Below are 14,794 nucleotides of genomic sequence, written 5' to 3' on the forward strand. Positions count from 1 at the left end.
TTTGTCTGCATCTGAGCGTGTTTGTCTGCATCTGAGCATGTTTGTCTGCATCTGAGCGTGTTTGTCTGCGCGTGTGCGTGTCTGCGCGTGCGCGGCTGGGCGTGGCTTTGCTCGGCGCGATTGACAGTTCCTTTTCTCTTCTCTTTTCTCCCCGCGCTGCGCCGCCTCTTGAAAACTGCGGTGAGAGAAGTTCAGTGACACAGTCTTCTCTCCACGATGCTTCATCAGGCGTTTCCACGACCACCGCCGCGGAGCCGCAACTGACAAAGATGCACAAAGACTCAAATGACACAGACTGATGAAGGTGGGACACTTTCGAGGACTTTCGCACAGAATAATAACTTTAACACAAGAGTTGTTCACGCGTAATTACGACCCACGTGCTGCTCTAAAAGTGTTTTCTTTTCGCAGATGGCGTTCGAGGCGCGCGCTTGTGGACGATTTTGGGCTCATACCAAAAAGACAATATCACTTTAGTTCCGTGGGACTTCACAGTGTGTCATACCTGCAGCCGCACGTCCCGCACACTGACGCGGTCATGAATACGCTGTACATCGTGATAGAAGTGGCCATCGCGGTGCTGTCGATCGCCGGGAACGTGCTGGTTTGCTGGGCAGTGTCGATCAACACCACTCTGAAGAACGCCACCAACTACTTTCTGGTGTCTCTGGCGGTGGCGGACATCCTGGTGGGCTGCCTGGCCATACCCTTCGCCATCATCATCAGCGTCGGCATCCACCTGGACTTCTACGGCTGCCTGTTCCTCGCGTGTTTCGTCCTGGTGCTGACGCAGAGCTCCATCTTCAGCCTCTTGGCCATCGCCATCGACAGATACTTGGCCGTCAAGATCCCGCTCAGGTGAGAGAGGCTGTGTGTGTTTCACAGCAACAACTGGTTATGTTCTGCCTTTTGATAAGAGAACAGTAAGTTTACTCAAATGCAATCAGAAAAAAAAGTCGTGGACGTTTATTTAACTGGCCTGCACTGTGTAAATAGTTATAATAAACATAAGAAGTGACTAATTATGTCATTTCAAACACATTTACAGCCTGCACAGTTTGCATTTTTGAGTCAAATGCAGCTGGAGCAGTGATTTATTTGATTATAATGCGTTGCTCATTGTTTAAACAAGGTCCAAAATTGTGGATCTATCAACTTGAACTTGATTCATGGAGTCAGCATTTTGTCCCCTGTGTACAATGTGTTATTGTAATAGTTTTGTGATGTAGACATAGATGGAAATAGATCAACTGTTGCCAAAATAAATATAACCTATAGAACATGCGTGCGCCAATGTGTTTAAAACATGAGCAATGTGTAAGATTTGATATAACAAATCATTTAAATTGTCTGTATGATTTACAGTAGCCCCCGTTGGCCAAAATCAAAGGTTGTATGGGAACTAATTGGATTTAACTAGGTCTTAATTAAGCATGAGACTAAACTAAAGATAGAACAGGGATAATCCAGACCTAATCTATAGGGACTATAGTGTTTCTGGCATGGTTACACAGCAAGTGTAAACTGTATTCCTACTCTGGGATTGAAGGAAAACAAAACATGACACAATGTATAGCCAACAGTACAGAATAAAACATATTTGCTCCACAATAATATTTACAAAGTTGTTTTTTGAAAGAGACTCATTTAATCAAGACAAACAACAACTGTACTTTGGAGTCAGCAAACCTCAAGGCCCTTTCCACAAGGAAAAAGGGTTTAGTTCATGTTATTGTTATGTTGATGAATACAAGAAACTATATATATTTTCTATCAGTATTGAATGTATTGGAGGCGTGTTGTTGCTTATTACTGCTCTCAAACTTTGTGATTGTAAAGGTAAATGACCAGCAAACATTTGCAGATAATAGGATTATATAAAGCAGATTTTACACTTACTAGAGCTTTATTGAGGTACTGATTTTCTTATCTGATTTCAGCCTTTAATGACAAAATGTCTTGTGCACCTTTTGAGCTTGCCCGATGATTGAGAACTTAATTACTTACACGCTTAGCTGATGACTCATTTGTAGTTATGCTCTCATCATACAATTAAATCAAACCTGTTTTCAGTGCTTTACTTTAGTGTAGGCGGAAGCTTCAAAGCTTATAAAACCCTGTTGTTTGTTGTGTGAAGATGTGACCGGATCGATAGCCAGTCCGCGACAGTTAAGGCCACCAAAACAAGAGAGAGACGCCTGAAGGCAGCGTGTGTTCCCAACATAAGCCTGGCCTGGTTTAAGCTTTTCCCCCCCAACAATATCACTGACTGCGTCACTAGATGGCATTATCTATGTTGATGTCTGACAGTGAGTGGTTGCAGGCGGTTAGGAATGAATTCCCCTGTCATTCTCTCCATCTTTACTTGTTGACAAGGACGATACGACATAGTGGCGGATTAAAGTGGCCTGCTTCCATCAAGGGCCCCGTAAAATACCCATCAGTGCTTCTATTTTGACCAGAAAATATACTTAAAGTTGAAAGGGACTGTAAACGACTGTAAAAAGTATTCATTATATTGAACAGACGCCGCTAAAAGGTTCAAACAGAGACAGAACTCACGTGTGCTTTCTGACACATTTAAAAGGACGTTTGATATTGTGAGAGAGGACAAACAGTGCATCCAAAGTTAAAAATGAAAGCTTCCTTGTGCAATGGAATGAATGGAGCATTTTTCATTTGAACTTAAAATGTAGTGTGAATAAAGTGGCCGATAAAGCAATATTAAAGGTGCACTGAATGTCACCTGCTTTTCTCCACGGACATGTGCTTGTTTTGCCTGGAATGTTTAATGACGTACTGGGTAACATTCCAGGGAACGCATCTCCATGGAGACGAGCAGTTGGGTAATCTGAAAAATACACCTTTAACGTTTGTGAGAGATAGTTACTGACATTGTGATTCAGTTTCCTCTGCTCAGTTACACCTCTTTTTTTTTCTCCACCTGCTGCTCCTTGTGATCTTCTCTCCATCATACTCAGAGTGACTGACAGGTCGATCCAACCAATCGCAGTGAAGTGTGAACTCAGAAGAAGCACATAGCATTAGTCATCTCTTAAACGCAGTGTATGTGGACAACTGTGATGAGTTTTTCTTTCCGTTTTGACCAGAAACCACACTAATATCTTACATACACATGCTGCAGATTTCTCAGACAGACTTGGGAAATTGTACTCACATGTGTATGCTCAACTTGACTTTGGATGTGTGTAAAGCCCATGAAAATGTTTTTACAGATGGTTCTTGCTGGAAGTGAACAGCCAAAAGCAGATGTTTGAAAGCCCAGGAGATAACCACTGCTGCGCATTCAATCTGATAATCCCATTTTACCCCACTTTAGCGTTTCTTAGAAGACTGTGTCCTGTCCCTCTGGCCCACACAGTCTTTGACATAACCTTTACAACAATATAGACCTCAAAGGACGGTCCACGCTCGCTCCCGCAGCAGCCGAATCATCACAGGTTTCGCAACGTGCCACTGACTACACGGCCCTAAAACTGATCATGCATTCAACTTCATGTGACTCGTTTTGAATTGATGTCAATAATGTGCTCATTCCACAAAGAACAACCCAAACTACAGCTAAATTCTGTCTACTGTCAATACTACATACGCTCTCAACTTTATCATCAGTTGAAATAAAATGACGTCAATAAACAATTACTTCCCTCAACCCATCTTAATTCTTCTAACTTTTACAATTAGAAACTAACACCCAAAGAAGTTACCCATTCGTCTCGATAAACAATTACGCAGTTTCCATTAGTCTTTAAGTTTCCACATGACCTCAGCTGAGGAAATACAGTTGCGATGAAGAAAAAAAGGAAACTGGAAACTGCTCTAGAACAATTTAGCTGTGCGTCTCTATAGCAATTTACATCCAAAATCATTTTAAAGAAGTTGTTTGAATTATTAACTTTGTGGCTTGAAAAATGATGAAAAGATAGAATTGTCTTCTTCTAAAAACCATAATGCTTATTGTGTTTTGATTATATGTATATTTACAACCGTAAAAGTAAAAGGAAGAAAAAGACGCACCTACACAAATGCACCGGTAATGATTACTATGAGGCTTTTTATGTGTTGGAGTAGAAAGTATAAGATGTATCTTATGTGGTTGAGTCATAAAAATGCAGATCTTTGAAAACCTTTGTGTGCTGCGCTGCTCCTGACCAGGCTGAAAAGAACACATCTGAATTGCCATATTGATCATGTAGATGTATCTGCCTAAATAGAAGCACATCAGAAAAGTGAGGAGGAAAGTGGAAGAGTGAGACAGGGAAAGATGCCAACATGCTGTCATCACGCGAGAGCTAATCCACTCGTCCCTGAAATAAAGCCTGAAATCATGTCCCCTATAGAGCTCCTACAGTTGTTGTCACACTATCCCAGCATGCACCACTAAACTCCACACTGGCAGGGGAATTTGCATTGAAACTAACAGCGTTGGCTGCAATTGACATACTTTATTAGAGTTTCAGAGACTATTATAGATTTTAGATTAGATTAGATTAGATTAGATTTTTACGAGACAATCGAGGGCAGAAAAAGTTCATTTTGGTTTCCATTCAAGGAATAAATTAACCATTGTTTCAAAACAATTCAAAGACTGTACAGGGGATTCTATTAAGTATTCATCTATTAATTAAGCAAGAGAAGTAGTTTGAAGAGAAATTATGACAATTGCTCTTCAGAAATACATAATGGACATAAATAAGATCACAAACTAAAGTTAAAGGAATAATAGAGGATTTTTCGCTGAGTTGAGAACTCAAGCGACAGTTAATCCCTATTTAAAAATGTGCGCATGTGCAGTGTGCTGCACACTCCCCCCCACCCTCCTGTTCTTTCCATCAAACTTCGTGCGGAAGCACGCAACAGTCTCGCTGCTACACATGCTTTTGTTTATTAGCGCGACCGGATCGCATCGCATCTCTTGTCTCTTCAGATTTCCTTCTCTTCTGAGCATGAACAAAGTCTTTATCTGTCGTCATTTTGTACTGTACACTGAAGGAATTCGCTGAACACCCTGGCATATCAACCACGCATGCGCAGCCAGGGAAACGTGCTGGTGTCCTGGGTTCGAGCCAGAACGAGCCTGCAGCTGTGCAGAATGATTGACAAGTGGGAGAACTACTCTGTCCACGCCACGAGGAAATTAGACTCAGATTGCGCCCCAAAAATCCCCTATTAGTCCTCTAAACCACTGATTTTGGTGTGTTTATTACATTGACGTGAGTATCAGTAAACGTTATATATATGTACAGGGTTTAATAATAAAGTGTATTTATCACAAACATCTCTAGAGACACTTTTAATGATAGAGGGTCAGAAATTAATCAGATTTTGGAGATTTAGGGCGCATTCTATGCAATCTAAATTCTTTAAAAGCAGTGAAGGTTGCTAATATTTAATCTGATTCGTTTTTAAGATGTTTTGTTATTTATGGTGTCATTTAATGACAAAAAAACTTTAAAGGCAAAAATTCAAGGTTGTTGCCATTCATTCATTTATAACGCAGTTTCTTCCCTGCCGTGATGGCGTCCTCAACATATTTAGTCACGTGGTGCAGGAGCTCAAGAGGAAACATCCTGTGCACAGACTGAATGAGTCAGACTGGCGATCTTTATGAATGAAATGGTCTGTTAATTACAGGCATAGGTGTGTAGTCCATAGACTCGTTGATGAGACTGTGATGGGACCAGTATAATGTTTAAACGGGCTGATCCTATTTGCAGTTTCATGCCTTGATTTTGAATTGTAAATTAGGTGTGAAACTACCCTGCAAAAATAAAATAAAAAAACAGGTCGGATCGACCCTTACTGGCATCTAAATCCTGCTGTGCGACTCGTACAAATAAGTTATTGCTTTTGTGCTAGTGATTTGTGCTAGAAGGTTTTTCTAGTGGGAGTATGATAGTTCCCATACGTTCTTCTGGACTGCAGCGTTGCAGCACAGTGCGTGGCACATGTGTTTGACATGAATATACATATGCACTTATTACTTTGCACTATTTGATATAGCATGAAGGTAACTTTGTTTTTATTGTTGATTCAAAACGGTCAGATTTTGAATATGACTTAGTTTTGCATTGTGTGATTTACCACTGTACATCTGTACATGCATGTGAAAGTAGTGGATTAAGGCAGCATGACAATAAAAAAATGTGATTTGACCAATCTGACAAGTTGGAGTTTTGGAATTTGTTTAATTGTGATCCAGTGCTTTTCTGTTTAATGCAGCTTATTGCTCTAACACATGCTTTCTGCGTTTCTCTCCTTTAGAATTGTGATTAGGGTTAGGGTTATGAAGATACTAAAAAGAGTGGTCGGTTTTGTATGTCCAGTCTGCGACACTGCACAGAACGGAAAAAACATAGATCAAAGGTCTGACAGTGTGAGGCGGAAGGGAGAACGGAGGAGATGCAGACGTTATGCAGCACTCTTCCTGGAGACGCAGGAGTGGAAGCTGCAGAGAGAACCAGCGTGAAGTCAGACTGGAGAATGTGGAAGGAGTTGAGAAATTGATTTGAAAACTCCAGTGTGCCAACTTCCGCTTAGAGTGTACGATGTGTCAGACCAGCCCTGTGCTACTGAGCAAGACTCAAACGGCCAGACAAAGCCATGATCTGATATGTCATGGCTGTCATGGCTTCATTAGGCCCGAGCCCCAGCAGGGCGGAGGGCCTATTGCTCCCGCAACGCTGCCGAAGGCAGCGTTGCAACTGTCTGACCAAACATGCGGGCGCAGCCCGCATGTTTGGTACCCCGTCGCCCCTGGCAAGTACAGTGAACTAGCCCATGCCGAAGGCATGGATCATGCATACTTACTCCTGCTATGACAGAAATAGTCAACAATTAGTGAATGGGCGTAGCCCATTCACTAATTGTTGACAACAGCAGCGCGAAGCGCTACATTCCTCCAAAAACCCTCCTGGCATCGTCCCGTACGCGAGAGTCCATGCCGCAGGCATGGGCCATGCTTGTATCTGCTCAAATCAATGGAAGTCTATGGGGAGTGGGCGGGGCATCCCGACAGAATAGGGAGTGACGAGCGCGTAAGCGCTCGTAATGATGATTCCACCCCATGACGGCATCGGGAAGGCTTAGAGCTTTCAAACGATGTATAATTTGTTGTTATAGTGGAAACGGCTATATTGTTTTTGCTAAAAATATTATTATTTTTATTATTTTTCTTGTTCTTCTGCTTTTTGAGCTCTAATTTGACCCCCTGAACATGCTCAAAAACTCACCAAACTTTACCCAAAATTCAAAATCGGCGAAAAATTTTGTTTTTTCTGGGCCATTTTTTTTTTGGTTAAAAAATGGCGCGACAGCGCCACCGACAAAAGTCAAAATACATTGCGCCTATGGGAGACGCCCCGAGGTCAACTTTGGCGTAAAGCTACGAAATTCGGGACACGCATTCCTCTCGTGAGGACAAAAAAAAAATATCATTGTGGCCACGCCCCCAGACTTACCCTATGCCCGCAGTCTTCCTTTGAAAATGAAAACACACTGTGTTAGCCATTTTGTTCACGTCAAACTTTGACGAACTCCTCCTAGGGCGTTTTGCCCACCGACTTCAAAATCGGCGGACGTCCTCTGGACAAGTGGGGCATCTAAAGTTATTCAATTTTTTGAGATACCTTTAACGGTCTGTGTGCGGCGCAGCCGCAAAGTTGGACAACTTATTTTGGAATATTGCAGATCTAAAAATTGTTCCCATTTGATCAAAACAAGTCCGATTAGGACCAAATTTGAATCAGTTGTTCAACTTTCTAGTTTGGACCAGTTTATGATGACAAAATTTAAATGGGCGCGATAGCGCCCCCTACAGAGTGACCTTTAAATTAACATTGAAGGTCAAAAATTAGTTCTACCAAAATTTTCTAAACTTTACCCAAAATTCTATTTTGGCGTCCCGATCAAAAAAGCCAATCAGACAAATGCCTTAATTTTTACGGCGTAGTCGTAACGATGACATAAACCTCCCATGTTATCCCTATGGGAAAACCGCTAAATCTCTCGAATATCCACATTTTTCTGTTTCACACTTTAACGAATTCCTCCTAGTGCGTTTTGCCCACCGACCTCAAAATCGGTGTACGTCCTCTAGACAAGTGGGGCATCTAAAGTTATGCAAATTTTAAGGATAGCTTTTACGGTCTCTGTGCGACGAACGTTTCCCAGAATTCTGACTATTTGGCCTTCAGAGTGGCCTATAAACAGTAGAGTTTTTCCAAATGACATTATATTTTGCACAAAATTCTAATTTGCCATCCTGATCATAAAGTATGAGAGCCAAAGTCATATTTTGTACGGCGTAACCGTAGCGATAACAGAAACATCCCATGTTATCCTTATGGGAAAATCGTAGAATCGCTCAAATCACCACATTTTTACGCTTCACACTTTAACAAACTCCTCCTAGGGCGATTGTCCGATCAAGTTCATATTTGGAAAATATCATCTACACAAGCGGGGCATCAAAACTTATCCATATTTTGATTCTAAGTGCTACGGTCTCTGTGTGGCGGACCCGCAAATATATATCAGAAATGGGAAAACAGCGAAATCTCTGAAATGTTCACATTTACGCTTCACACTTTAACAAACTCCTCTAAGGGCAATAGCTTGATCAAGCTCATATTTGGGGAAAATCATCTACACAAGCGGGGCATCAAAAGTTATCCATATTTTTATTCCAAGTGTCACGGTCTCTGTGCGGCGGACCCGCACATTTGACCGACATTTGTGTTCATTTGCATTGGATTGGCCATGTCCAATGTGTCGCCGTCTGTCAAGTTCTTTTTTAATTCAACACAATAAGGGCGCCATCTTTATCAAGTCGAAAGCGCAGAGTCGGAAGGCCGGCGGCCCGCGAGGGCCGTTGGATGCCGCTTGCGGCTTTAATTTTTATTATTTTTCTTGTTCTTCTGCTTTTTGAGCTCTAATTTGACCCCCTGAACATGCTCAAAAACTCACCAAACTTTGCCCAAAATTCAGAATCGGCGAAAAATTCGATTTTTTTCTGGGCCATTTTTTTTTTCGTTAAAAAATGGCGCGACAGCGCCACCGACAAAAGTCAAAATACATTGTGCCTATGGGAGACGCCCCGAGGTCAACTTTGGCGTAAAGCTACGAAATTTGGGACACGCATTTCTCTCGTGAGGACAAAAAAAAAATATTATTGTGGCCACGCCCCCAGACTTACCCTATGGCCGCCATCTTCCTTTGAAAATGAAAACACGCTGTGTTAGCCATTTTGTTCACGTCAAACTTTGACAAACTCCTCCTAGGGCGTTTTGCCCACCAACTTCAAAATTGGCGTACGTCCTCTGGACAAGTGGGGCATCTAAAGTTATCCAATTTTTTGAGATACCTTTTACGGTCTGTGTGCGGCGCAGCCGCAAAGTTGGACAACTTATTTTGGGATATCGCAGATCTAAAAATTGCTCCCATTTGATCAAAACAAGTCCGATTAGGACCAAATTTGAATCAGTTGTTGAACTTTCTAGTTTGGACCAGTTTATGATGACAAAATTGAAATGGGCGCGATAGCGCCCCCTACAGAGTGACCTTTAAATTAACATTGAAGGTCAAAAATTTGTTTTACCAAAATTGTCTAAACTTTACCCAAAATTCTATTTTGGCGTCCCGATCAAAAAAGCCAATCAGACAAATGCCTTAATTTTTACGGCGTAGTCGTAGCGATGACATAAACCTCCCATGTTATCCCTATGGGAAAACCGCTAAATCTCTCGAATATCCACATTTTTCTGTTTCAAACTTTGACGAACTCCTCCTAGTGCGTTTTGCCCACCGACCTCAAAATCGGTGTACGTCTTCTAGACAAGTGGGGCATCTATCCATCCATTTTCTACCGCTTGTTCCCTTTCGGGGTCGCGGGTGACTGGAGCCTATCCCAGTGACTTCGGGCCTTAGGCGGGGTACACCCTGGACAGTGGCCAACTTGTCGCAGGGCTAACACAGAGACATAGACATGACAGACAGACAGACAGTTCACGCTCACATTCATTCACTAGGGCCAATTTAGAGTTACCAATTTTTACCTAACACATGCATGTCTTTGGATGGTGGGAGGAAGCCGGAGAACCCGGAGAGAACCCACGGTAACACGGGGAGAACATGCAGACTCCACCCAGAGAGATCATGTTATGTTGGTCTGGTCCGGGAATCGAACCCATGATCTCCTTCTTGGGAGGCAAGAGCGCTAACCGCCTTTGCCACCGTGCACCCCAAGTGGGGCATCTAAAGTTATCCAAATTTTAAGGATAGCTTTTAAGGTCTCTGTGCGACGGAGCCTCAAACGTTTCCCAGAATTCTGAATATTTGGCCTTCAGAGTGGCCTATGAACAATAGAGTTTTTCTAAATGACATGATATTTTGCACAAAATTCTAATTTGCCATCCTGATCATAAAAGTATGAGAGACAAAGTCATATTTTGTACGGCGTAACCGTAGCCATGACAGAAATATCCCATGTTATCCTTATGGGAAAATCGCGAAATCCCTCAAATCACCACATTTTTACGCTTCACACTTTAACAAACTCCTCCTAGGGCGATTGTCCGATCAAACTCATATTTGGGGAAAATCATCTACACAAGCGGGGCATCAAAAGCTATCCATATTTTTATTCTAAGTGCTACGGTCTCTGTGTGGCGGACCCGCAAATATATGTCAGAAATGGGAAAACAGCGAAATCTCTAAAATCACCACATTTTTACGCTTCACACTTTAACAAACTCCTCCTAGGGCGATTGCCCGATCAAGCTCATATTTGGGGGAAATCATCTACACAAGGGAAGCATCAAAAGTTAGTCATATTTTGATTTTAAGTGGTACGGTCTCTGTGCCGTGGAGCTGCAAATATACTGTCACAAATGGGAAAAACGCCAAATCTCTGAAATGTTCACATTTACGCTTCACACTTTAACAAACTCCTCCGTGGGCAATAGCTCGATCAAGTTTAACTTTGGGAAATATCATCTACGCAAGCGGGGCATCAAAAGTTATCCATATTTATATTCTAAGTGCTACGGTCTCTGTGCGGCGGAGCAGCAAATTTGACTGACACTTGTGTTCATTTGCACTGGATTGGCCATGTCAATTGTGTCGCCGTCTGTCAAGTTCTTTTTTGTTCAACACACAATAAGGGCGCCATCTTTATCAAGTCGAAAGCGCAGAGTCGGAAGGCCGGCGGCCCGCGAGGGCCGTTGGATGCCGCTTGCGGCTTTAATTTCCCTCTGTTGTCCTGCATTAACTCTCACAGACAAACTCTCATTCATACACCGCCGCGTGGACACAAGAGGCTGTGTGAAGTGTTTTGCCTGAAGACGACACAACAACAGCAACACTCTGGGAACACTAATTAATAATGATCGGTGACAAAATACAAAACTCTGCAGTAGAAGGTTACTTGAGTTGATGGGCCCCGTGTTCGCCTGTTAGCCGTCTGTTTGAGCGGCTGCAGCATCCTTACATCCGTACAGATGAGTAGTGACAGGTCCAGCTCTGATGCATGAGCTCGTGTTGTTCATGTCAGCACGGCCCTTAGTCACAGAACGATCCTACAGCTCCACTTCTGAGGAGGAAAAGCCAGAGAGAGACATGAGTCAGCTCTGACCCCAGTAAAAAGCCTGTGAAAAGCCCTGGGTAAATTTAGAGCTCTAAGCAGTGGAAATTTATGAGCAAATGATAAAAGTGAATTATAAATCGTTTTCTTTTGAGGTTTTATCAGAGCTCTGGTAAATAGTTTGTTATTGATGGTATTGGCTGGTCTGTTTAGTATTGTGCACTGTAGGTCAGAAGGTAAGGATTTGGTCAGAATTGTATGGAAAGCTTGGTAAAGCAGTAATCAGAAATGTCATGTGTAGACTCCTTTTTTCTATTGATACAACAACTGGAAAGGGTCAGAGAATAACCTAATTTTATTATTTTCCCCAAACTTTGGCTGATTAGTACAAAAGCGGCTCGTTTTGGACTGAGAGCAGACTGAGTGTCCCAGAGGGAGACAAGAGATACAAGGACACTAAGAACAGCGGCACGGCTCTACTATTATCATTACATTTATTATCTCAGTATTAGAGATTTAACCAAATTAAATACCAATATACCGCCCAGCTCTAATTCTAAAGTTTCTGTCCCACATAAGCGTAATCATCTTAAACTGAATCTTTCATCAAAAATAGTCCAGGAGAAACAGGAGGTAGATGGAAAAATATAAAGCGTTTTAGGTCCTGTTCTTGCCATCTCAGTGGACCACTCTTAAACAATAGCAGGACATTGTCTGGTTTTGATGTTCCTCTATCAATGTCGCACATTTGAAAAGCAGTCACTTTGAGAGCTGTATTAAAACAATTACATTTTCTTTTCTTTCCAGGTATAAAGAACTGATGACGGGAAAGACAGCCAGGGAGATCATTGCTATTTTATGGATCTTATCCTTTGTCATTGGTCTTATTCCTTTCCTTGGCTGGAATCAAAAGCACATGGGCTGTCCCAATGGCAGCTCAGAACTCACCAACACTACAACTACAGGAGCTGCAGAAGGTCAAAAAGCCGGGGGAATGAACTTACTCTACAGCTGCAAACTTGAGTGTTTCTTTGAAAGCGTGGTGGACATGCACTACATGGTCTACTTTAACTTCTTCGTCTGCGTGCTGCTCCCGCTACTGATCATGCTGGGGATCTACCTGAAGATTTTCACCGTCGCCCGCAAGCAGCTGAGACAGATCGAGCTCAAATGTGTCGGTAACGGAGAGAGCCACCATCACGGGCTGCTCCAGAGAGAAATCCGTGCTGCAAAGTCTCTGTCGATAATCGTAGGACTGTTCGCGGTGTGCTGGTTGCCGGTCCACATCCTCAACTGCCTGACTTTATTCTACCGCGAGATCAAGAAACCTGAAGTGGTCATGTATGTTGCAATCATTCTGTCCCATGCAAACTCTGTGGTAAATCCCATCATATACGCATACCGGATCCAGGATTTTAGGAACACATTTAGGAAAATCCTGGCTCAACATTTTCTGTGTCGCAAAGAGGAGATGTATCGAAGTTCAAACAGCAGCAAAAACAACAAAGACCAAATCCATATGACAATAGACCCTCTGCTATAATGACATGCTTCTTCAATATTTCTATGGAAAATGTTTACAAAAAGGGGTTGACATGTGAAGTTAAAAGACGCCTTGAATGTTTATTTATTACCATCAGGGCTCTAAAAATTGCATGTCTTAGGTTTTTTAACTGGATTTGTAAACCTGTGAATAGGATCCAGACTTTACTATACACTATTTATCAAAAGTCCACCTTGTTACCACTCATGAACACTCCTGCTATTTTATACGGTCAGTATTTGCCAGTGTTATTAACTTATTTATTATGTTGAGAATGTATTGCTCAAATCTACTTTGTGTGGCTTTATTTGTACTTGTCATTTCGAGGTAGACAATTACACACCCTCTAAAATTAGGTTTATTACAAGTGACCAGCTGCTTATTATGTGAAAATACCCTACTTTCAAACAGGACTGTGCAAACTCTTTTGTGAGACGCTAATAATGCCACGTCGTAAGAACGTTTAGTGGATTAAGATGAATAAATCCAGGACAGTATTTACAGTTGTGGCCTGAAGTTCAAAATATTATTTTCAGTAGACTCTTCACTATTGTGAGATGAAGTAGACCCGAGGCAGTATCATTACCATCGCGAGATAGGATCAGGGCATTTGGGACTGAATGAGAGAATATTATTTTTTACATTGTATGCCATGTTTATGTATTGCCTTTGAACAGTGCAGACTTTTAAACAGTACTGTGTATCATTTCATCGTAAATGCTTTTGTTGCCTTTTAACCAAGTGCCAGAAAATTTCACACAGCGGCACTAAATCTCATCCAAACCTGGTGAAGTGATGGACAATCAGAGCAAGCTCACACAGTGTTCCGTGTTATGCGTCCAAACAAGCGCTCAGGTTGTTGATTGTTCCGTTTATGGAAACACCTTTGCTCACAGACAGATCTCATCAGAGCAGTTTGCGGTTATCTGTCCCATCATGAGCTCTCAGCTGGGACCTCCAGGCCTCTGCGCTCACTCTGCCCTCATCCCCGTTTACAATCAATTTTAGTCATCGATAGTCATGCAGGCGGCTACTAAGTGCTACATAATATCATCCATGTACAATATTTTAGAGGTGGGAGATATTATTAAAAAATGACAACAGAAAATTATGTTGCTTATAATTAAAACTATTGATACTACTAATGACCTGAAAGAAACAGAAGCATCTGGTGATATTTCTACCCTTTATAGTTCATTTTTAGTATGTTTTGTGCCATACGTGAACCTCAACCAAGACTTTAAAGATACATTTGAACACATTTCTGATGCGTCGCCAATATATCTTTTGAATATCGTTATCGAGATCAAGCTATCACAAAACATAAATGCTGTTTCAATATCTATGCAGTGAACCCTTCTCCATAATTCAATGGACAAAAAAAAGTTGTAAAATAATACATTATTTGTAAGGGTTTTAGAGTAAGGTTTGTCTGATGGTCTGTGGTCTTTTCTGCCAACATTGACATTTCCGCGCTTGTCGTGATTGAACCGGTCGAGTTATTGTTCATTTCAGTCGCTGCCACTGCTGCCCCATCTGTTCACCAGTGTTACGCTCCCACTTCTGACACAAGGGCTAAACAGGAGTGTGCCAACCTTCGAGTACATTCCAATGGAGACATGAAAACTGTAAATGCACTGCAAGGCCGT

The 14,794-nt window shown here is 42.0% G+C and overlaps 2 protein-coding genes across 2 annotated transcripts in view; both read left to right on the top strand.

The window, feature by feature from the left end:
• LOC140361033 (polyubiquitin-C) overlaps positions 1-14,794 on the top strand; it is a 73,037-nt gene that overhangs the window by 5,069 nt on the left and 53,174 nt on the right. The gene's annotated exons all lie outside the window — the stretch shown is intronic.
• adora2b (adenosine A2b receptor) lies at positions 416-14,258 on the top strand. Its single transcript, XM_072446598.1, has 2 exons — positions 416-858; positions 12,410-14,258. Exons 1-2 carry the CDS (start codon positions 539-541, stop codon positions 13,143-13,145), a joined length of 1,056 nt encoding a protein of 351 aa, XP_072302699.1. The 5' UTR covers positions 416-538; the 3' UTR covers positions 13,146-14,258.

Source organism: Eucyclogobius newberryi, unplaced genomic scaffold (assembly GCF_026437365.1).
Source record: "Eucyclogobius newberryi isolate DKJ021-1_F unplaced genomic scaffold, fEucNew1.0.hap1 SCAF_15, whole genome shotgun sequence".
In the NCBI taxonomy this organism is placed as follows: domain Eukaryota; kingdom Metazoa; phylum Chordata; class Actinopteri; order Gobiiformes; family Gobiidae; genus Eucyclogobius; species Eucyclogobius newberryi.